Below are 23,597 nucleotides of genomic sequence, written 5' to 3'. Positions count from 1 at the left end.
TATGGCAGAATCACTCATATTCCCTGTTCGGGCTCCTGAACATACTAAACCCAAGTGGGCGAGACCCTCAGCTGAAAACTCTTAGAACGGCACAGTAGCACAGTGGTTAGCACTGCTGCCTCACAGCGCCAAGGACCCAGGTTCGATTCCAGCCTTGGGTGACTGTCTGTGCGGAGTCTGCACGTTCTCCCTGTGTCTGCGTGGGTTTCCTCCGGGAGCTCCGGTTTTCTCCCACATTCTGAAAGACGTGCTGGTTAGACGCATTGACCCGAACAGATGCCGGAGTGTGGCGACTTGGGAAATTTCACAGTAACTTCATTGCAGTGTTAAAGTAAGCCTACTTGTGACACTACTAAATAAACGTTAGACTTTTTTGTTGCCTGGATTTCCTGCTTCCTGCAGTTTAACTCTGCAGTCCAATTTGTGACCCAGTTGGAAAAGGGCTTAGGCGGTCTGTTGGATTATGGCAATCTTTAACAGTTTTAGTATCAAGTCTCCTGACAGAAGTGTGGGCACCGGTGCCCGTATTCTCCTGATAATAACCAGCACGGAACATGAGTCTGAATGCGAGTGATGAACTTACAACCCGTTGTACACAGAAACTTCCATAGTTATTTCTCTCAAACTAGGAGTGCAGATTAACTACAGCCTTCAAGATAGAAATCAGCAATGATGAAGGTGGAAATCTCGGTGGGAAGTAAGAGGCGGTGGGGGGGTGCGGGGGGGCGGGGGGGGGCGTGCGGGAGGGATGATGGATTTTTCTTTAAGTTACAATAAGAAACATTCTCGATTTTTGGACCATTTCCAGCCGCTGCGTGTTCAATATCTGTGCAAATTAGATTGCAATCTCGCAGCAATTCTCACAGTGGCAGAATAATTAATATGGAAAGCTAATCTCTAAGACAGTGACAAGTTCAAATTCATTACAACATCAAGTGCTGCATCCTGTTTCGACAGCTATGGGAATGGGCTTTGTAAAAGCAGTCCGTGTTTGTACTGTTGACAGCACATTCTGCTGTGACGTTCTCAGAGAATGGAAACTCCAGCCCAGCCTATCATAGAATCATAGAATCCCTACAGTGCAGAAGGAGGCTATTCGGCCCATCGACTCAGCACCGACCACCCAGGCCCTATCCCCGTAACCCCATACATTTACCCGAGCTAGTCCCCCTGACACTAAGGGGCAATTTAGCACGGCCAATCAACCTAACCTGCAACTTTTTTGCACTGTGAGAGGAAACCAGAGCACCCGGAGGAAACCCACGCAGACCCGGGGAGAATGTGCAGACTCCGCACAGACAGTGACCCGAGCCGGGAATCCGAATCCAGGTCCCTGGTGCTGTGAGACAGCAGTGCTAATCACTGTGTCACTGTGCCGCCCTAAGAAAAGTAGAGGAGTTTCCTGAACAACCACTTTTGTCTCTCAAACAACATTAGCTACAAACAGATTGCCTCTTCATTATCTCATTGCTCCATGTTGGATCTTGCTGTTTGCAAATTCACTGTCCTTTTTCCCTACATTACCACAGTGACCATATTTCACTGTTGATATAAAGGTAAAAAGTCACTATCATCCCAGATTATCACAGTGGCAACTTAGCTTGAAATATTACAAATAAACCAGTCTCTATGCTCACAAGCTCTCTCGCCCAGTGAGCATGGTGCAGTTTGCTGCCAACAGAGTCACGTTGGCTGTACTTAGACATCAACTGGCAGGGTTGGCAAGTGCTAATATCATTTTTTTCTTTTTTAGTGCCACAAGTAGGCTTACATTAACACTGCAATGAAGTTACTCTGAAAATCCCTGAGTTGTCACACTCTGGCGCCTGTTCGGGCACACTGAGGGAGAATTTAGCATGGCCAACTCACCTAACCTGCACATCTTTGGAGTGTGGGAGGAAACCGGAGCACCCGGAGTAAACCCACGCCGACACGGGGAGAACGTGCAGACTCCGCACAGTGACCCAAGCCGGGAATCGAACCCGGGTCCCTGGCGCTGTGAGGCAGCAGTGCTAACCACTGTGCCACCACCTTCGCAGAGTTCTGACGAAGGGTCAACCAGACACGAAACAATAGTGCTGTTCTCTCTCCATGGATGCTGTCAAACCTGCTGAGATTTTCCAGCAGTTTTAGTTTCAGATTCCAGCATCGTGCAGTAATTTGCTCTTGCGTTAATATCTTAGGTCTAACTCAGAATCTGTTCAATCAAACCCACGCGGCCTCAGAGTAGATGAGTGCACCCTCCACCATTCTATACAATGACAGAAAGTGCAGGGCGGGATGAGAGGTTGCCTTGGCCACCTGACAGCTCAAGTCCTCTGTCCTCCTTCGCTGCTGCCATCAGAATTGTGAATGGACCTACCATATATTAAGCTGAACTTTTTCTGCATCCTATCTGTAACTGCAACGCTATATTCTGCACCCTTTCCTCTCCTTCGCCCCAATGTATTCTATGAACGGTATACTTTGTCTGTATAGCGTGCAAGAGACAATACTTTTCACCATATCCCAATACATGTGACAATAATAAATCAAATCAAATCCTGCCGAGCACCAGGCTCGTTGACAGCCATCTTTGACCCATTAAAACACAACTTCCAATTGCAGTATTACCTTTGCCGAGAAAATATTTGAAATACCATCGGGTGTGATACTCGGGGTTCTCCAAGTGGACATCAGTCCGGTGCCATGTTCCTGGTGTGTAGTCAATGTTCTGGAAATAAAGAAACAATGTCATGCATTAATATTTCTCACCTTACGACCCAGTTTTGTTCAGGTTAAGGAATGTAGGTGAGGCCATAGCAACATCTAATACAGGTCGTAACTAGCCATAACCTTTCCCACATTGTACTTCAAATCCCATCTCCAGTTTGGAGGGCCGAAGGGCCTGTTTCCTGTGCTGTACTGTTCTTTGTTCTTATGACACAATCAAGGCTGTATCATCCTCTGAACACCACCAGGAATGTACCAACCCTTATATTTTAACCCCCGTTCCTTTTTTTTAATTCATTCGTGGGATATGGGCGTCACTGGCCAGCATTTATTGCCCCTCCCTAGTTGCCCTTGAAACTGAGTGGCTTGCTGGGCCATTTCAGAGGGCAGTTGAGAATCAACCACATTGCCGTGGCTCTGGAGTTACATGTAGGCCAGACCAGGTAAGGATGGCAGATTTCCTTCCCTAAAGGACATTAGTGAACCAGATGGGTTTTTCCAACAATCGACAATGGTTTCATGGTCATCAGTAGATTCTTAGTTCCAGATTTTTTTTTATTGAAACCATTTGCCATGGCGGGATTCCTTGTTACGACCCTCAGGAAGAATACCTTCACCTTGGAGGGTCTGCAGCCCAGGTTGAACAGAAATGATACAGGGGCGGCATGGTAGCACAGTGGTTGGGGCGGCACGGTAGCACAGTGGTTAGCACTGCTGCTTCACAGCTCCAGGGACCTGGGTTCGATTCCTGGCTTGGGTCACTGTCTGTGTGGAGTCTGCACATTCTCCTCGTGTCTGCGTGGGTTTCCTCCGGGTGCTCCGGTTTCCTCCCACAGTCCAAAGATGTGCGGGTTAGGTTGATTGGCCAGGTTAAAAATTGCCCCTTAGAGTCCTGAGATGCGTAGGTTAGAGGGATTAGGGGGTAAATATGTGGGGGTGGGGCCTGGGTGGGATTGTAGGCGGTGCAGACTCGATGGGCCGAATGGCCTCTTTCTGTACTGTAGGGTTTCTATGGTCTCTATGGCTCAAGGCATTAAACCTTGGGGGCAGTTTGCACCAACTTGGTTTGTATCCCCCTGAGATCTAAGATTGAAGGATGATCGAACCAAAGTGTTTGAATTGCTTAAAACATTTGATAAAGCAGGAAGCAAAATGAGGAGACACAAAATGAATTGCAAGCTGTTTAAGGAGGGGAGTTCAAGAAGCACTTTATCCCCAGGAGGAGTAAGGGAAATCTGGAACTCTCGCCTCCGAATGTATCTGCACCACCGAACACAGGAGTAGGCCACTCGGCCCCTCCAGCCTGCTCCGCCATTCAATAAGATCGTGGCTGATCTGATTGTCACTTTGACCCCACGTTCCTGCCCACCCCCCGATAACCTTTCACCCCCTTGTTAATCGAGGATCCATCTCGCTCTGCCTTAAAAATATTCAAAACACTTCCACTGCCTTTCGAGGAAGAGGGTTCCAAAGTTCCACGGCCCTCCGAGAGAAAGGATTTCGCTCCATTTCTGCCTTAAATGGGCAACACCTTATTTTTAAACAATGATCCGCATGCACGTGGTGCCAAACTGGCGGTGCCAACCTGAGCCAAGGAGCAGTGCCAGCGAGCATTGCCAGGGAGCATTGCCCCTCTCCCCAGGGGGCTATACTTACCTTTACACCCCTGGGGAGACTCCCACGACAGGTTCACGTCAGGGTGAAGCTGTTGTAAACCGCATATAGCGGGGTGGGGGGGGGGGGGGGTGTGGGGGGGGGGAGTGGTTAATAATATTTAAATCTACTCATATGAATGTAAAGCAGATTCAGCCCGTTATCGGCAGGAACCTGATGACATCGCCAGCGAGGAGTGGGGAAGATTCGAAACCGGCCAGGACTTTTGGATGACGGGGGGGGGGGGGGACAGCGGGGAGGGGGGGGAACAGCGGGGGGGGGGGGGGGGGGGAACAGCGGGGAGGGGGGGGAACAGCGGGGAGGGGGGAAGGTGGGGAGGAGAGGGGGTGAGATGCAGCGTGGACAGATGCTATGGCATCAAGTTCTTTAATGATATTAGAATTTTAAAAAAATAATGTCTATCAGGTTCACACCCTTTTTGGGGATGAAACAAATGACATCACAGGCAGGGGGTGGGATAGGTCGAAAACTCAAATCTCACCATTGAGATTTGTGTTTCTGAGTTTGTGCGGGATTTAATGGCCATTCCGGGAATCTCCCACATGGCGGGGACACAAGCTCTGAATTGTAGCCATGGTCTCACCCATGCTCTGCACAACTGAAGCAGAACCTCCCTATTTCTGGATTCAAATCTCTTTGCAATAAACAGTAACATTTTATTAGCTAATAAAATTACTTGCTCTTCCTGCGAGCAAATATCCATTCATGCACTAGGACACCCAGATCCCTCTGCATCTCCGAGCTCTGCAATCTCGCACCTTTCAGATAATATAGCTTCTGTTTTATCCTTCCTGCCAAAACGGAAAATTTTACATTTTCCCAAGTTATACTCCCCGCAACCCACCAAGGGATAACTCCTCTTGCTATGGAATTACATCCCCCGGCTATGGAATTACTCCCCCGGCTATGAAATTACTCCCCCCAGCTATGGAATTACACCCCCCGCTATGAAATTACTCCCCCCAGCTATGGAATTACACCCCCCGCTATGAAATTACTCCCCCCAGCTATGGAATTACACCCCCCGCTATGAAATTACTCCCCCCAGCTATGGATTTACACCCCCCGCTATGGAATTACTCCCTCCACTATGGAATTTCAGAGCTTTGAAGAAGGGTCATCCAGACCCGAAACGTTGGCTCTATTCTCTCTCCACAGATGCTTTCAGGCCTGCTGAGAGTTTCCAGCATTTTCCGTTTTTGAAGCCATTGAGTAGCTCTTTTTTAAATTATTTTTCTTGGAATGTGGACACCAAAGGCAAAACCATAATTACTGACCATTCCCCGCTTGTCCTGAACAACTAAGGGACGGATTTTCCGGCCGCGAAACCGGAAAATCCCACCTGATGTCAACAGACCTTTCCATGGTCCTCCCCCTCGCCTGCTCCGATTCCCGTGGCGGGCAGAACGGGATAATACACCCCTAAGTGTCTTAGTGGGTTGTTTCAGGGTGGGGTGGAGATCAGATGGGACAGGGATTGGCTTCCTTTCCTGAGGGCCAGCAGTTAGCACCGGATTCGTGCACAGCCCAATAACTGTGTCGACTTAAAACTCCAGAAATGAGGATAAATATGCGGGCGGCACGGTAGCACAGTGGTTAGCACTGCTGCTTCACAGCTCCAGGGACCTGGGTTCGATTCCCAGCTTGGGTCACTGTCTGTGTGGAGTTTGCACATTCTCCTCGTGTCTGCGTGGGTTTCCTCCGGGTGCTCCGGTTTCCTCCCACAGTCCAAAGATGTGCGGGTTAGGTTGATTGGCCATGCTAAAAAATTGCCCCTTAGTGTCCTGAGATGCGTAGGTTAGAGGGATTAGCGGGTAAATATGTCGGGATATGGGGGTAGGGCCTGGGTGGGATTGTGGTCGGTGCAGACTCGATGGGCCGAATGGCCTCTTTCTGCACTGTAGGGTTTCTATGATTCTATCACCGCCTCTCCCAGATCCAGCACGGCGCTGGGACGTGACAGAAATGAACGTGCAGGGCAGAGAAATGAGCCCTGGCAGCAACAGAAGGAATGACTGCTCGATTTATATTTTGTGCTTGTATTCCTTTTCCAAACGTACGCAACCAGCTTCGAAGTGCTATCTTCCACAGGGAGTCCATCACATGGTTCTGAAACGCATCACTGATTGTAGCTTAGCAGAGTTTACAAGATAGCATGCAGGGCTGACAAATCAAATGCTCAAAGCATTCATTATATATCTTGTATCGGAATTCTTCTTTCCCTTTCTGGTCCTCTGCAGTCCCCCACGGTGTATAATGGCCGCACTTGTGTTAATGCTATTAGCAAGTGCTGGGATTCTCGTGACTTTATGGTTGAAGCATAACCGGTCAGCCAAAGGTGCTGCATGACCAGGCAGGGTCCAGTCCGTTCATGGAGCCTCCTCACAGCACACGAGAGAGTCCCTCGGGTGATCGAACAGCAGTCCCTGTGTCTTGGTGGTTCAGAGACAGAATCGGAGTCTGTCCATCACACAGCCTGTTTCTATTCATTCACAGTAAGAAGTCTCACAACACCAGGTTAAAGTCCAACAGGTTTATTTGGTAGCAAATACCATAAGCTTTCGGAGCGCTGCCCCTTCGTCAGATGGAGTGAAAATCTGTTCTCCAACAGTGCACAGAGACACAACATCAAGTTACAGAATACTAATTAGAATGCAAATCTCTACAGCCAGCCAGGTCTTAAAGATAAAGTGGGTGGAGGGAACATTAAACACAGGTTAAAGAGATGTGTATTGTTGGAGAACAGATTTTCACTCCATCTGACGAAGGGGCAGTGCTCCGAAAGCTTATGGTATTTGCTACCAAATAAACCTGTTGGACTTTAACCTGGTGTTGTGAGACTTCTTACTGTGCTTACCCCAGTCCAACGCCGGCATCTCCACATCATGACTACCATCTATTCATTCATTCAGGGGATGTGGGCATTGCTGGCTGGGCCAGCATTTATTGCCCATCCCTAATTGCCCTTGAACTGTGTGCTCGGCCATTTCAGAGGGTATTTAAGAGTCAACCGCATTGCTGTGGCTCTGGAGTCACATGTAGGCCAGACCAGGTAAGGACGGCAGATTTCCTTCCCTAAAGGGTAGTAGTGAACCAAAGGGTGGGATTTTCCAGCCGCGTTCACCCCAAAGCTGGAAAATCCCGCCCGAGGTCCACGGAACTTTGCATGGTCCGTGTCCCGCCCGCAACGATTACCGTCGCTGGCAGGATGGGAAAATACCACCCCGTGCTTTTTTTAAAATGACAATGGTGGTCTTTTCAGAGAATCATAGAATCCTACAGTGCAGAAGGAGGCCATTCGGCCCACTGAGTCTGTACTGACCACAATCCCACCCAGGCCCTATCCCCATAACCCCATGCATTTACCCTAGCCAGTTGCCCTGACACTAAGGGTCAATTTAGCATGGCCAATCCACCTAACCCACAAATCTTTGGACTGTGGGGGGGAAACCCACACAGACACGGGGAGAATGTGCAAACTCCACACAGACAGTCACCCAAGCCGGGAATCGAACCTGTGTCCCTGGTACTGTGAGGAAGCAGTGCTAACCACTGTGCCATTGTGCCACCCCCCCGTGCCACCGTGCTGTCCCCGTGCCACTGTGCTGCTCCCGTGCCACTGTGCTGCCCCTTGTGCCACCATGCTGCCCCCTGTGCCACCCCCTGTGCCACCATGGTGCCCCAAATTAATTCCATATTTTTATTGAATTCAAATTTCACTATCTGCCATGGTGGGATTCGAAACCGGGTCCCCAGAACATTTCCCTGGGTCTCTGGGTCACTTGTCCAGTGACAACAATACTACTGCACCGCCTCCTCCCCACCCCAACACCTCAAAGCTGATCCAGCCTTGTGGTGTGATCCAAACAGTGGGTTGTTTAATTTCTTTTAGAGATGCCAAGAGAGAGGGAAATACATGGCTGAGTGAATTCTCAATTATGTAGAATCTTCAATCCTAAACTAGGTTCAGTGATCAAACACAGAATGAACTGGGACCAACAACCACCTACTTACAAAGGTTAAAGCACCATTTGCCAGATAGAAGGTGCTTCCCATAATTAGCACAAATGATGTAAGTGTTGGGAACTATATTTTGTCACCAATGGGAGGTCCATCTATAACTTCACCAGCTAACCAAAAACATACTGAAATGTCTAAAGAGGACCTTTTCCTCTTAGGAAAGTAGAGAAAATGCTGGCCAAAGATGACTACCACAAGTCACCTGATATCTGGTATTGTAAGTTGACCAGCTTTCTGGGAGGTTCCGACATGGATTACACTGTAAACCTACCCTGACATGTTGCATGGAACTTCACACCTAATGCAGCAGTAAAGAATCTCTCTTTCTCTTCAGTTGAGCAAAGCCCCTATCTCTTCACAGTCTAAAAACCATTCGCAGAAATAGTGGGGCGATTCTCCCATCCCGCTGCGTTTCCTTTGTAGCACAGCGGGATGGGAGACTCAAGCAGAGAAATCAGCGCAGATCTGATTAGTTTACGTTAATACTCATTTGAATATTATTTAAATCCCATTGGCGGGCCCGGGACTGAAATCTCCAGGCCTGCTAGCCTCCACCGCAGCCCCCCCGCAGCCCCCCCCCCCCCACGCCCCACTCCCCCGCCAGGAGTGGTTCAGCGGGGTTTAGTACACACCCCACTTGTGGGGAGCAGATGGTTGACCCCCCTGGAATGAAGGAGAGTCAATCGAGGCCCCCCAGAGGGTTGGGGACCAAGGATGGGGCTGCCTCCTGGGCATTGCCACCTTGGCAGTGCCAGCCTGAGCCCTCTGGCACTGCCCAAGGGACAAAGTGCCAATGCCCAGGGGCATTGGGCAGTGCCAAGGGGGTGGTGCCTAATGGGGGTGGTGCCTAATGGGGTGGGGCCTAATGGGGGCAGGGCCTGAAAGGGGCCAACAATGGGGGTGTAGGTTCCGCCGCCACTCTGCATAGGGACCGCAAGCAGAGGGAGGGAGGCCAGCGATCGCGAATGGGCATCGGATTGAGGGGGGAGGTCGGGACCGCGGTGGGGGGGGCATCAGGAGATCGGGGCTATGGGGGGGGGGGACATCGAGGCAGGCTGGGGGGTAGAGTCGAGGCTGGAGGGGGTGGGGGCAGCGATCGAGCCGTGGGGGGGTCGGAGGAGCAGCAATGTGGGGATCGCAGGGCTGGCCAGCGATTGGGAGGTTGGCAGTGCACTATGCTGCCGGCCTCTCGAACAGGAATAGCCCACTGAATTTTCATGAGATTCACGCTAGGGCGCTCTGCAGTGCACAGAGTGTGGGAGGTTCACCTTGAAAACCCCGCTGAAAAACACAGCGGCATTTACTCCAGTTTCTACACAAATTCGACACTTAGAATGTTTTGGGGGGAGAATCGCGCCCCCCCCCCGCCCCGCCCTCCAGTGTATTTCCATTGGAAAGAGCCTCAGGAGAAATCCTTTGATTTCTGGAAAAGATAGCTTACTCAATCAAAAGGGAAATTGTCTCCAGCAAGTGCAACTCCTTGGACTTCGATTCAACTCTGGGATTCTAAAGGAGCCAACTAACTTAAAACGGTAGCAAAATTTAACAATTCTTGCCTCAAAGACAAGCAAAGGATTTCTAACCATATATTCTTGTAACTTGTCTTTGGACTCTAACTTTCCTTACTTCTGATATCTGTGTGTGCAATGTCATGTCTTTTATTATCTCCCCCCCCGCCCCCCGGGCCATGGCTGGTTCAGGCACGATGGGCCAAAGGGCCTCCTTTTGTGCTGTGAAGCTCAATGAGCGCGATCTTATGAGATTGTCCCAACTGTCATTTGGTGAGGAGAGGTGGGAAGATTGGGTGGTTTCTCACCTCACCTGATCTTACCAGCCCTATTTTGCCAGCGAAATCAGCAATGCCGCCCTTTCTGAGCCAATTCCAGTATTAATCACAAGATTAACATGTCATTATTGCATCCCAGACGCTATCCGCTACCATCCAGGCTCAACCTGAGCTTATCAGAGAGAATCATAGCTGGCCTCCTCCGGCAGAGACCAGATGTGATGGCCTCACCAGGGGGATCGGAGATCATTGAAGCCCCTGGGTGGTCGGGGTCAGGGCTGGGCAGTGCCCTTAAGGCAGTGCCAGCATGGCACCCTGGCACTGCCCACCAGACACCATAACTGTGCCAGAGACAGTGCTAAGGGAGTGGGGCCTGAGTGGGGGTGGGGCAATGACGGGAGGGGAGGCAATAGGGGAGCTCTGCAGGACTGGTGACCGACAGCAGGGGAGCTCCGCTGGGGGGAGCTCTGCAAATGGGGGGGGTGCTTGGAGGGGCAGGGGAGGGACCGGCACAGACAGCGATCAGCGGGTGGGGATGGCAGGAGTTCTCCCAGTGCACTGGGAGATCAGGGCACCTGCGCAATGGTGCCCCAAGTGCTGTGCAGGAGATTCCCGCCTAACATTTCAGGTCAAATTGAATCTGATTCTCTCCACAGATGCAGCCTGATCTGCTGAGTATTTCCAGCATTTTTAGCTTTTATTTTAGTTATAGTATTTTACTATTGGCATTGAGGAAATCTGAGTGTCGCCAGTTTTACAATTAGTTATGGATGACATTTGAGTCGGTTTCAGTGGCATCACTTGCCTTCTGAATGAAGCCCAGTCCGTGACGGAAACCAGCCTCCCATCCATTGACTCTGTCTACACTTCCCGCTGCCTCGGCAAAGCAGCCAGCATAATCAAGAATCCCACATACCTCGGACATTCTCTCTTCCATCTTCTTCCATCAGGAAAAAGATACAAAAGTCTGAGGTCAGGTACCAACCGACTCAAGAACAGCTTCTTCCCTGCTGGTGTCAGACTTTCGAATGGCTCTACCTTGCATTAAGTTGATCTTTCTCTACACCCTGGCTATGACTGTAACACTACATTCTGCACTCTCTCGTTTCCTTCTTTATGAACGGTATGCTCGGTCTGTATAACGCACAAGAAACAATACTTTTCACTGTATGCTAATACATATGACAATAATAAATCAAATCAAATCAAAAAGCACTGGAACAGGCCCTTCGGCCCACCGAGCCTGTGCTGACTCATGATGCCTTTCTAAACTAAAGACTTTACAAATTTACCTAAGAACATAAGAACTAGGAGCAGGAGTAGGCCATACGGCCCCTCGAGCCTGCTCCACCATTCAATAAGATCATAGAAATCATAGAAACCCTACAGTACAGAAAGAAGCCATTCGGCCCATCGAGTCTGCACCGACCACAATCCCACCCAGGCCCTACCCCCATATCCCTCTAACCTACGCATCTCAGGACACTAAGGGCAATTTTTAGCATGGCCAATCAACCTAACCCGCACATCTTTGGACTGTGGGAGGAAACCGGAGCACCCGGAGGAAACCCACGCAGACACGAGGAGAATGTGCAAACTCCACACAGACAGCGACCCAAGCCGGGAATCGAACCCAGGTCCCTGGAGCTGTGAAGCAGCAGTGCTAACCACTGTGCTAGCGTGCCGCCCAGTCATGGCTGATCTCTTCGTGGACTCAGCTCCACTTACCCGCCCGCTCACCATAACCCTTAATTCCTTTACTGTTCAAAAATGTATCTATCCTTGCCTTAAAAACATTCAACCAGGTAGCCTCAACTGCTTCACTGGGCAGGGAATTCCACAGATTCACAACCCTTTGTGTGAAGAAGTTCCTCCTCAACTCAGTCCTAAATCTGTTCCCTCTTATTTTGAGGCCATGCCCCCCTAGTTCTAGTAATTTATGGGGCAGAGAAAGACCTCCTTAATTTCACCCAAGATACAGGGCCTGCTCTTGATTAGAAATTGTTTAACTCGATTCAGCTCTCCAGTTGATTATTTATGTGCAAACCCACCTTCTGCGCTGAGTTCCTTAAAGAACTCAATTCGATTTATCTATTTTTTTATGCAAAAGAAAACTTGGGAGTTAACAGGAGCAAATGGGCAAACTGTCAGCCAACCTTTGCATTCAGCCACACGGCAAAATCTCATCTTACATCTGAACAGCTCCCACCCTGGTTTCAATAAAAACATTTCAGTCAGAGCATGTTCGTGTTAAAATCACACTTTGCCACCTCAGGTTTTACACCGACAGTGCGCGTACCAGATTTAATTGCAGTCAGTTGGGCTTTGCCAGCTCAACATTCGAGGACTTTTGTTTAATTAGCACGCTCGCAGTGAAAGCCTGCGTGTAAATGATGTGCTCGCAATCTGGGCTTGTATTAAAACCAGATGCCATTGCTCATCATCCCCTCCCCAACATTGACGTGTAACCTCGGTGAAGCTGTCCGAGAGCCTCCCCACAATCTTTGCCGTCGTCCAGCTTTCTTCATTTAGAAACTAAACATGCAACGGGGCCCCAGATGTCATTGGGCCTTTTGTCTGGCGTTACCATGGCAACGGGGAGGAGGGCGCACACTCCAGGTCTGCACGGTTAAACGCGTCGCACGTTTTGTGCTGCACAGACCAGCGACTGATCCCCCAGGTGTGGGAGGTTTCACACTTCAAATGGATTTCCAGTCAGGCAGTGTGAAATATTCAGATGCGTTCTGCTTGATTTGCACTGACGCTGCGGCCTCCTGCCTGAAAGGCCCGCCTGCCTTCCCCTAACTCCCTGCCCCTCGTGCACCCTCCTGAACGTCATTACTGTGACAGCACTCTGAGGCAGCAGGCAAAGATGCGGTTTGCCCCTTCAGCACTGTGGAGTTTGATTAAAGCTGTTTCAACAATCGAGAAGAGCCCACAGCTATTTATTAGGAACATTAAAGAGGGTGACACGACTCCCTCAGAATAAGTTCTGATTCCGCACCCCCCCCCCTCCCCCACCTCCCCCTCCTCACATCTATAAATCAGCCTCCTGTCCCCAATAGTCTAGCGCTCAGAGATCAAAGCACAAATCAAACTGCTGAGTCAAAGCCCAGCTTGCCGTAGTCCAACTATAAATATCACAGAAAACAAAACTCACATCCACAAATCACAACAGTTTTATATCTAGCTGCTTTTCACATTTAGCCCCACATTAAATCACAAAACAGTGAAACTGAAGTGATCGTAATGAGGTTAACCAAATTATCTGGAGAAAATGAGATATTTCCTCCGAGATGCATTTTTATAAATGTGGCAGTAACACCTGAAGGCAGGCAGTTCCAAAGAGGGCTGCCCGTCATTTTAAACAGCTTCCGTTTATATATTGCCTTTAATACCCCAAGGCACCTTTGTTTAATTTATTAATTTTACAGGTGCTGGCTGGCCAGCATTTATTGCCCATCCCTAGTTGCCCTTTGAGGGCATGTGAGAGTCAACCACATTGCTGTGGCTCTGGAGCCACATGTAGGCCAGACCAGGTAAGGACGGCGGATTTCCTTCCCTAAAGGACATTAGTAAACCAGATTTTTCCGACAATCGACAATGGTTTCAGGGCCATCAGTAGATTCTTAATTCCAGATTTTTTTTTTATTGAATTCAAATTCCATCATCTGCCGTGGCGGGATTTGAACCCGGGTCTCCCAGAACATTAGTTGAGTTTCTGGATTAATGGTCCAGCTATAATATCACTAGCCCATCGCCTCCGCAAACTTATTTTCTTGTACAAGAGGAAACATCCAGTGCATAAAACCAACTACAACACTTCCTAACTGCAAAAGTCTGCAAAAGTCATGCAGATCCCACGTATTCTGTTTGGGAACACTGTCTGACTTTATTAATGAGGAGTATGATGGTGTTAGACATTGTGAGATAGATAACGGTCAGTTGTTTAAAAAGCTTGGCAGAAGCGTGACCTTTGGACATTTTAAATGCTTTTTTTTGCAAGAATGAATGGCAAGAACCTTTGAATTTGTTAATTAATTTAACAGGATTAGACATTCTGCTAATCAAAATGTTGCCCTTGGACAGTAACATCTGAACCTTTGCTAATCATTATTGTGACCACTGATGGGACCGAAATATGATCTTTTTCACCCCATTTCAGAACGCACCTCTCGCTTTGGAAGGTTCTCTCGCCAGGGAATTGATCAGACCCCAATTAACATTAACATAATTGTAATAGATCGGGCCCAGAATAGTTTTAATCAAATCATGGGGTGTTGTAGCCCAAGAGGAGGATTTTAGGAACACAGGAGCAGGCCATTCAGCCCCTCGAGCCTCACAGCGCCAGGGACCCGGGTCCGATTCCCGGCTTGGGTGATTGTCTGTGTGGAGTTTGCACGTTCTCCTCGTGTCTGCGTGGGTTTCCTCCGGGTGCTCCGGTTTCCTCCCAAAGATGTGCAGGTTAGATGGATTGGCCATGCTAAATCGTCAGGGGGACAAGCAGGGTAAATACATGGGGTTGTGGGGATAGGGCCTGGGTGGAGTTGTGGTCGGCGCAGACTCGATGGGCCGAATGGCCTCCTTCTGCACTGTAGGGATTCTATGATTCTATAATTAGATCACGGTTGATCTTCTACACCAGAGCCCCCTTCCCTCAAGTGTTTAAGGGAGAATGAAATAGAGGGTTACGCTGATAGGCAGAGGTAGGATATGAGGAGGCCCTTCACTTCAGTCTTGCAAATGGTTATCAATTCCTGTCTGACACTGTTAACGTTACATCAAACAATCTTTCATTCTGGGTCAGCCCATCTTCAATGCTGTGGAAGATCGCTCAGAAGGAGACTATTTTTCCCAGCATGCCTCATCCAATTATCCACTTGCCAAAGCAGAATTTGAAAACTCCATCTTGTGGACTCAATCTCAGCTTCTTTCTCGAGCTTAGTGTCACCTCACTTTAACAGTGAGCACGAGAGACGGAACCCTAGTTTTCTCCTCCGTGTCAAGCCATCCAATTGAAAGCTCCCCCCCTTCTTCATCTGTGGCCCCTTCTCCAAATAGTTGCATCCGCGTCCGTTGGATAATTTCCCCACTGGTTGGATTGCTCATCTCCTGCTCTCTCTTCCCAAACACAAAGAACCAATCTGAGTGAACGATTTACTAACTATCTCCTCCCGCAGTTCAGACCAGTGTCAACCCACTCAAGAACAGCTTCTTCCCTGATGACATCGACTTTTGAATGGACCTAACACATATTAAATTGATCTTTCTTTAACTGTAACACTACATTCTGCACCCTCTCCTTTCCTTCACCCCTGTGTACTCTATGAACGGTATGTTTTGCCTGTATAGCTCAAGAAACAATACTTTTCACTGTATACCAATACACGTGACAATAATAAATCGAATCAAATCAAATTCAGTTGGGAATCCAATCCCAATGAAAACAGCACGGTAGCACAGTGGTTAGCACTGCTGCCTCACAGCACCAGGGACCTGAGTTCAATTCCTGGCTTGGGTCACTGTCTGTGTAGAGTTTGCACGTTCTCCCCGTGTCTGCGTGGTTTCCTCCGGGTGCTCCTGTTTCCTCCCCCAGTCCCAACATTGGGCATGCTAAATTACCTATTAGTGTCCTGGGATATGTAGGTTAGAGGGATTAGCAGGGTAAATATGTGGGGATTTGAGGATAGGACCTGGGTGGGATTGTGGTTGGTGCAGACTCGATGGGCCAAATGGCCTCCTTCTGTAATTGTAGCAATAATATGATTAGATGAAAGGCATTAACCACTTAAATCCTAACCACTTATCTCAAGGGCATTTATGTTGAGATCCTGCTTTATATCGACACAAATATGGAATATCAGACCCTTTGCTGCACATTAGTACAAAATATTTCTTGACTATCAAATGCCTTGAGCAAAGGGCAGCCCAGAATCTTAAGCGGCTTGACAGGGTAAATGGTGAGAGGATGTTTCCCTTCTATGACCAAAGGACCTAGTCTCAGAATATAGGGGTACCAATTTAAGGCTGAGATGAGAAGGAATTCCTTCTCTCAGAGGGTTGTGAGTCTTTGGAACTCCTTGCTGCAGAGAGTTGTGAGGACAGAGTCCTTTTGTATATTGAAGGCTGAGATAGATAGATTTTTGCTCAGTCAGGAATCAAGGGCTACAGGGAAAGGGCAGGAAGTGGGCCTGAGTAATGCTGGATCAGTCATGAATGGTGGTGCAGGCTCGAGGGGCCGAATGGCCTACTCCTGTACCCATTTCTTATGGTCTTATGGTCAGAGTCTGGGTATTCTGCGGTGCATGATGCCTCCAAGCCTCTGCACCTTTAACAACTCAGGAGTGTGATGGAACTTTCCTGGATGAACGCAGCTCCAACAGAACTGAGGCAAGCTCAACACCATCCAGGATAAAGCAGTCACTTGATTGGCAATCACTTGACCACCTTGGTCATCTACTCCCTCTACAATTAACATACCAGTGTAGCAGTGTGTGCGTTTTATCAGCTGCACAGCAGCAATGCATCAGCACCACCCAAAGATGTAACCTCTGCCAACTAGAAGGACAGAGCATCAATGCTTGGGAACGCGACCACTTCCATCTTCCTCTGCTCGGAGACGGATATAGGTTGTGGCTGATTGAAATTCCTGGAACTCTACCTAACAGCATTCCAAGAGTCCCTTCACCACTCAAACTGTGGCGATTAAAGAAGATGGCTCACCACGGGATACTCGGGACAGGTAGGGCAGCACGGTGGCACAGTGGTTAGCACTGCTGCCTCACAGCGTCAGGGACCTGGGTTCACTTTGGCCTTGGGTTACTGTCTGTGTGGAATTTGTACATTCTCCTCGTGTCTGCGTGGGTTTCCTCCGGGTGCTCCAGTTTCCGCCCACAGTCCAAAGATGTGCAGGTTAGGTTGATTGGGCAATGCTGAATTGCCCCTTAGTGTCCCAAGATGTGTAGGGTAGGGTGATTAGTAGGGTAAATATATGGGGTTAAATCGATAGTGTCTGGATGGGATGCTCCATTGGAGAGTCCTGCAGACTCGATGGGCTGAATGGCCTGCTTCTGCGCTGAGGTGATTCTATGATAGTAAATGTTGGCCTTTCCAGAGAATATATAAGAAGTGTTGACATAAACTCTGGCACACGTAATTCAACAATTTGCTAAAACATCTCCTGACAGTATTTATTACCATGTCAACAGGTCCTTATCTACACGTATGACAGGGACTACTGTCTGGACCATATGTGCAATGCAAACATAATAGCCTTGATTGTAAAGTGCATTCAAAACTGCATCAAGGGATAACTGTGTACGAGGGATAAACAATAGAAAGACTGTGATTCAGTACTCATCACTAACAACATGACTGGAACAGATAAGCTGCAACTTATCGGAACTCACAAAGCCTGCAATCTACTTATGTCAACAGAATTAGAATGGTCCCCAACATGGTGACATGCGTGGGTAGAACTGTATTCAAATAATTGAAGACTTACACCTAGTTATTCAAAACAATCTGAACATTCGTTATAATCAGTTATCTCCTGAAGTCAAATCAGATGATTTCCCACAATACAATATCTGGGACCTTGAGGCATGATTATGGCAACCCAGCTGGAACTGATCTGATGCACAAAACACAGGTCCGAGGCACAGCTGCAGACTTTGGTTCATTCTGGAAGATGGGCCAAGATTCAACTTGGTGCCTTTGATCATTTTACTAAATCTTGACCAATTTAAAGTTCAAAGTTTTAAAGCTTAAAATATATTTATTAATGTCACAAGGAGGCTTACATTAACACTGCAATGAAGTTACTGTGAAAATCCCCTAGTCGCCATTCTCGCCGCCACTGGGTGGCACGGTGGTTGGCACTGCTGCCTCACAGCGCCAGGAATCCGGGTTCGATTTTCGGCTTGGGTCACTGCCTGTGCGAAGTCTGCACGTTCTCCCCGTGTCTGTGTGGGTTTCCTCCGGGTGCTCCAGTTTCCTCCCACAGTCAGAAAGACGTGCTGGTTAGGGTGCACTGGCCATGCTAAATTCTCCCTCAGTGGACCCGAACAGGCACCGGAGTGTGGCGACTAGGGGATTTTCACAGTAACTTCATTGCAGCGTTAATGTAAGCCTACTTGTGACAATCATAAATACACTTTAAACTTTAAAGTGTCTCTTCCATTTTTGGGTATAGAATCTTATATAAAATGAATTTTGGTGATTCCATAATACAAAACTGCCCATCATTTGGCACTATTTGGCAATAATTTCAGTAACTTCATTGCAGTGTTAATGTGACACTATTAACTAAACTTAAGCACTCCGGTGCCTATTTGGGTGCACTGAGGGAGAATTTAGCATGACCAATACACCTAACTAGCAGGTCTTTCAGACTGTGGGAGGAAACTGGAGCACCCGGAGGAAACCCAAGTAGACAGGGGGAGAATGTGCAAACTCCACACAGACAGTGACCCAAGCTGGGAATCGAAACAGGTCCCTGGCGCTGTGAGGCAGCAGTGCTAACTCCAACATGTGAGCTGATGCACAACGATACACAATGACAAGGCCTCCATCGAGCAACTGTCGAGGCATGTGATGTTAGTGTACCTTTAAGAGATTTTTAAAAAAATCATGCTCACAGCCTTATCTGATCTCATTGATGCCGAGCTGTCTACTAGGAGCCATTTTATTGCTCCTTCAGGAGTTTGAATGGGGGTTGTTTATTTTCACTTTGGGAATTAGTTTTATGACCCTGCATTGTCAGGAGGAAGAATGTTTGCAGGTCAGGTGACAGGAGCTCTCGTTTTCAGTTCTGAGCTGCAGGTTTTAGTTTTTAGAAGGGACATCAAGCTGGAAAGAAATGTCACTCTCTCTCTCTCCCTGGTTTCGGAAAATTCTGCTGTGAACCTTTCTGGAGTAGAAAATCAGCTGTTGGTGGCTTGACCAGAGATTCTCCCTGGTGTTCTGGGAAGCTGTTCTGACTTCAAACGGCTCTGAGTGTATTAATAGAACTGCAGCATTCATCCAAAGGACTCAGTTCCAGTATCACGTGAGCATTAGTCTTTGCTGTGTTAAACCTGTGAAAAGGGATTTGTCTAAAGAAAGTTTTGTTAAGGATTATACATTATCGTGGTTGTTTTGTTTTTGTTTATAATTGATAAAAGTTATTGCTAATTTTATTACAATGGAAGGTAACTATATTCTTTAAAAAAAACTTTGTTTGATAAAAGCTCCCAAGTGGGTTATTTGAATCATACCTGAAGTGGAACCTATCATGCTTACCCTAGCCAAATTCAAGATGCAAAATGTATGATCCAGATGGGCTTCAGAAAACACTGTGGAGTTTCTGACCTGAACCATAACAGATGGGAAAAACTCCTTGCTTTAAATTGCCCCACAGCTTGCGTGATTTAAACTGGAAGCAATTGTTATTAATATTGGATCAGATTGCACTTTTCCCATTCACTAATTTGAGACTCTTTGGTTTACCTGTTCCTTGGGTGAGATTTTCGACATCCGCCCGCAGTGTGTTTTGTGGCAGCAGAGGAAGCCCGCCATTGGCCAGTGGCAGGATCTACTGGTCCCGCCTCTGTTAACAGGGTTGTTCGCACACTGCCCCCACCACCGCCACCCACCCCCCCCCCCCCGTGCTGTCCCGCTGCTGGGGGACCCCCGGCGGCGGGGGGGGGGGGTGGGGGGGGGGTCGCCATTGACAGGACCAGAAGATCCCACTGGCAGGAACAGTTGGAAAATCTTGCCCACATTGTGTACAATATGTACACGAGACATATTGGGCAAAGTATTCCCATCCCGCCCACCACGGGAATCGTAGCGGGCGGGACATGGACCATGCAAAGGTACACTGACCTCGGGCAGGATTTTCCGGTCTTGGAGTGAGCACAGCTGGAAAATCCCATCCATTGTGTGCAGCCGGCAGGGTGGCACAGTGGTTAGCACTGCTGCCTCACAGCGCCAGGGATCCAGGTTCAATTCCCGGTTTGGGTCACTGTCTGTGCGGAGTCTGCACGTTCTAACCGTGGCTGCATGGGTTTCCTCCGGGTGCTCCGGTTAGACGTGCTGGTTAGGTGCGTTGGCCATGCTAAATTCAGTCTTCCCGGAGTGTGGCAGCTAAGGGATTGTCACAATAACTTCATTGCAGTGTTAACGTAAGCCTACTTGTGACACTAATAAATAAACTTTAAACAATAGGTGAGCAAGTCCTCCTGGTACACATGTGCAAGGTTAGAAAATAATAAATGTATTGATATGCGCAAAATGTATCAACACAGAATGTGCCCAGGCCAGTCATGACGTGAACTGAAAGATTAACCAACCAAACACTTTGACAGTCTTTGTCTTTACATTATTCAATGTGAATTATTTGGTAAGCTTCACAACCAGCAGCATGTTGTGTACGTTTGATTTTCTGGGCATTAACCTGGAAAACCTCTCATTTCTTCAAGTGTAATTCCTGAATGCTGACTCCCGAGTACTGAGATGTTATGTTCCTTTGTACACATTATAAATATTGCACGCTAAAACATTAACATAACAGGCGAGTGAATCCCAGTGGATACTCTCTTCATCGGCAGTCAGCCTCCTGGAATAACATTTCCCAATTTTATTACTAGAAGAATGTCCCTTGACTATTCCATCACAAACCCAAGGCATCAGCAAAATCTAAATATTAATGAAAAAACCTTGCGCGGGACACAAATTTCTGTCGCGAGAATGTTTGGCCAAGCTCGGGTGTCATGTTTACCACTGTAAATTAAGAACAGAAGAACTAGGAGCAGGAGTAGGCCATCTGGCCCCTCGAGCCTGCTTCGCCATTCGATAAGATCATGGCTGATCTTTTCATGGACTCAGCTCCACTTACCCGCCCGCTCACCATAACCCTTAATTCCTTTACTGTTCAAAAATTTATCTATCCTTGCCTTAAAAACATTCAATGAGGTAGCCTCAACTGCTTCACTGGGCAGGGAATTCCACAGATTCACAACCCTTTGGGTGAAGAAGTTCCTCCTCAACTCAGTCCTAAATCTGCTCCCCCTTATTTTGAGGCCCCTAGTTCTAGTTTCACCCGCCAGTGGAAACAACTTCCCTGCTTCTATCTTATTTATTCCTTTCACAGTCTTATATGTTTCTATAAGATCTCCCATCATTCTTCTGAATTCCAATGAGTATAGCCCCAGTCTACACAGTCTCTCCTCATAAGCCAACTCTCTCAACTCCTGAATCAACCTAGTGAATCTCCTCTGCACCCCCTCCAGTGCCAGTATATCCTTTCTCAAGTAAGGAGACCAAAATTGCACACAGTACTCCAGGTATGGCCTCACCCGCACCTTATACAGCAGCAACATAACCTCGCTGTTTTTAAACTCCATCCCTCTAGCAATGAAGGACAAAATTCCATTTGCCTTCTTAATTACCTGCTGCACCTGCAAACCAACTCCTTGTGATTCTTGCACAAGGATACCCAGGTCCCTCTGCACAGCAGCATGCTGCAATTTTTCACCATTTAAATAATAGTCCATTTTGCTGTTATTCCTACCAAAATGACCTCACATTCTTTTCCATAGAACCTATATCATCTCTCACTACCGCCCTGATGTCATCCTTAAATATCAGAGCTACACCACCTCCCTTCCCTTCCTGTCGATCCCTCCGAACAGTCTGATACCCCTGGATATTTAACTCCCAGTCGTGACCATCCTGCAACCATGTCTCTATAATGGCCACCAAATCATACTCGTTCGCAATGATTTGTGCAGTCAACTCATTTACCTTGTTTTGAATGCTACGAGCATTCAGATAAAGTGCCCTTATGCTAGTTTTTGTACTTTTTGAATTCTAACACTTCCATTAATAACATCTCCTGAGTTCTCCTTCCTTTTAACCTTTTTCCTGGTTTGTGAGGTAGTTGGAACATTCTCCCCACATTTTGTCCTTGCTCCCTCCTTCTCGGACTCCTTACATAGGACCCCATCCCCCTGGCAAATGGGTAGACGATGGCCTCATGGTATTATCGCTAGAGCAATGGTTCCCAAACTTTTTCCACTGGGCCGCACCTTCGGAATAAAAATTTGCTCACGCCACACTGAATTATTTATTGATAAGAAATACATTCAAAAACAGAAAAAAACAACTCCTAGCAGTGCCTGATTCATAACATAGAACACAACTACTTTATAATATGATCATGGGACATCCAGAAAGTATAAAACAATGCTTGTTTAAACCATGTTTAAATGTTTCTTTGATTGTCCTTGAATCTTCCCGCCACACTTGCCATCCTCTCTCGCCGCACCAGTGTGGCGCGCCGCACCCTTTGGGAACCACTGCGCTAGAGTAATAATCCAGAAACTCAGCTAATGTTCTGGGGACCCGGGTTCGAATCCCACCAAGGCAGCCGGTGAAATGTGAATTCAGTAAAAACAAAACTGGAATTAAAAATCTACTGATGACCATGAAACCTTTATCGATTGTTGGAAAAACCCATCTGGTTCACTAATGTCCTTTAGGGCAGGAAATCTGCCATCCTTACCTGGTCCGTGTGACTCCAGAGCCACAGCAATGTGGCTGACTCTCAACTGCCCTCAGACAACAAGGGATGGATAATAAATGGTGCCCATATTAAAAAAATCAACACTTTCCATTCAACTAACCATGTCAGAGGTCACAATTTAGTTGCATACTTGGGTACAAGATGGCTCTGTGAAGGAAGTTGATGAACTACCTCTCCAAACTCTCGAACATAAAAAGAAATTGAATTAAGTGACTGCGGGCATCATCACCAGGTATTTACCAGCAGTAATTATTTGGTTACCAAATGAAATCTTTGAATGGAAAGCATAGATAAATGCTTTAATCCTGACAGACTGCTTCAAAGATATTTCATATGTTGAGCATTCATACCCAAACCGCCCCCACCCCAAACATCATTCCAATGCTCAAATGTTCGCAGTTGCATGTTAAAGTTTTAAAGTTAACTTTGTTATGGTTCAGGTCAGAAACTCCATAGTGCTTTATGAATGCTTTATGGATCATAAGTTTTGCACCTTGAATTTGGCTAGGTTAAGCATGATATGTCTCACCTCGGGTATGATTCAAAAAACCCACTAGGGAGCTTTTACCAAACAAAGTTTATTTAAGAATATAGTTAACATGTATGGAAAGAAAATTAGCAATAACCTTTATCAATGACAAACAAAAACAAAACAACCACAATAATGTATAACACTTAACAAATATATCTAATATGTTCCAATCAAAACCAAACTTCCTTTAGACAAAACCCTTTAACGCAGCAAAGACTAATGCTCACGCAATACTGGAACTGAGTCCTTTGGATGAATGCTGCAGTTTTCTTGAAACACTCAGAACAGTTTGAAGTCAGAACAGC

At 47.4% G+C, this 23,597-nt stretch overlaps 1 protein-coding gene across 10 annotated transcripts in view; it reads right to left on the bottom strand.

Moving 5' to 3' along the window:
* The window catches only part of garnl3 (GTPase activating Rap/RanGAP domain like 3), a 443,046-nt gene that overhangs the window by 209,892 nt on the left and 209,557 nt on the right, over window positions 1–23,597 (bottom strand). For all 10 annotated transcript variants that reach the window (XM_078226419.1, XM_078226423.1, XM_078226417.1 and 7 more), the window contains one exon: window positions 2,614–2,713. In XM_078226419.1, the coding sequence (XP_078082545.1) occupies window positions 2,614–2,713 (100 nt within the window). The remainder of the gene's footprint in view (window positions 1–2,613; window positions 2,714–23,597) is intronic.

Source organism: Mustelus asterias, chromosome 13 (assembly GCF_964213995.1).
Source record: "Mustelus asterias chromosome 13, sMusAst1.hap1.1, whole genome shotgun sequence".
NCBI classification, from domain to species: Eukaryota; Metazoa; Chordata; class Chondrichthyes; order Carcharhiniformes; family Triakidae; genus Mustelus; species Mustelus asterias.
This window is presented reverse-complemented; position numbering and strand designations above follow the sequence as displayed.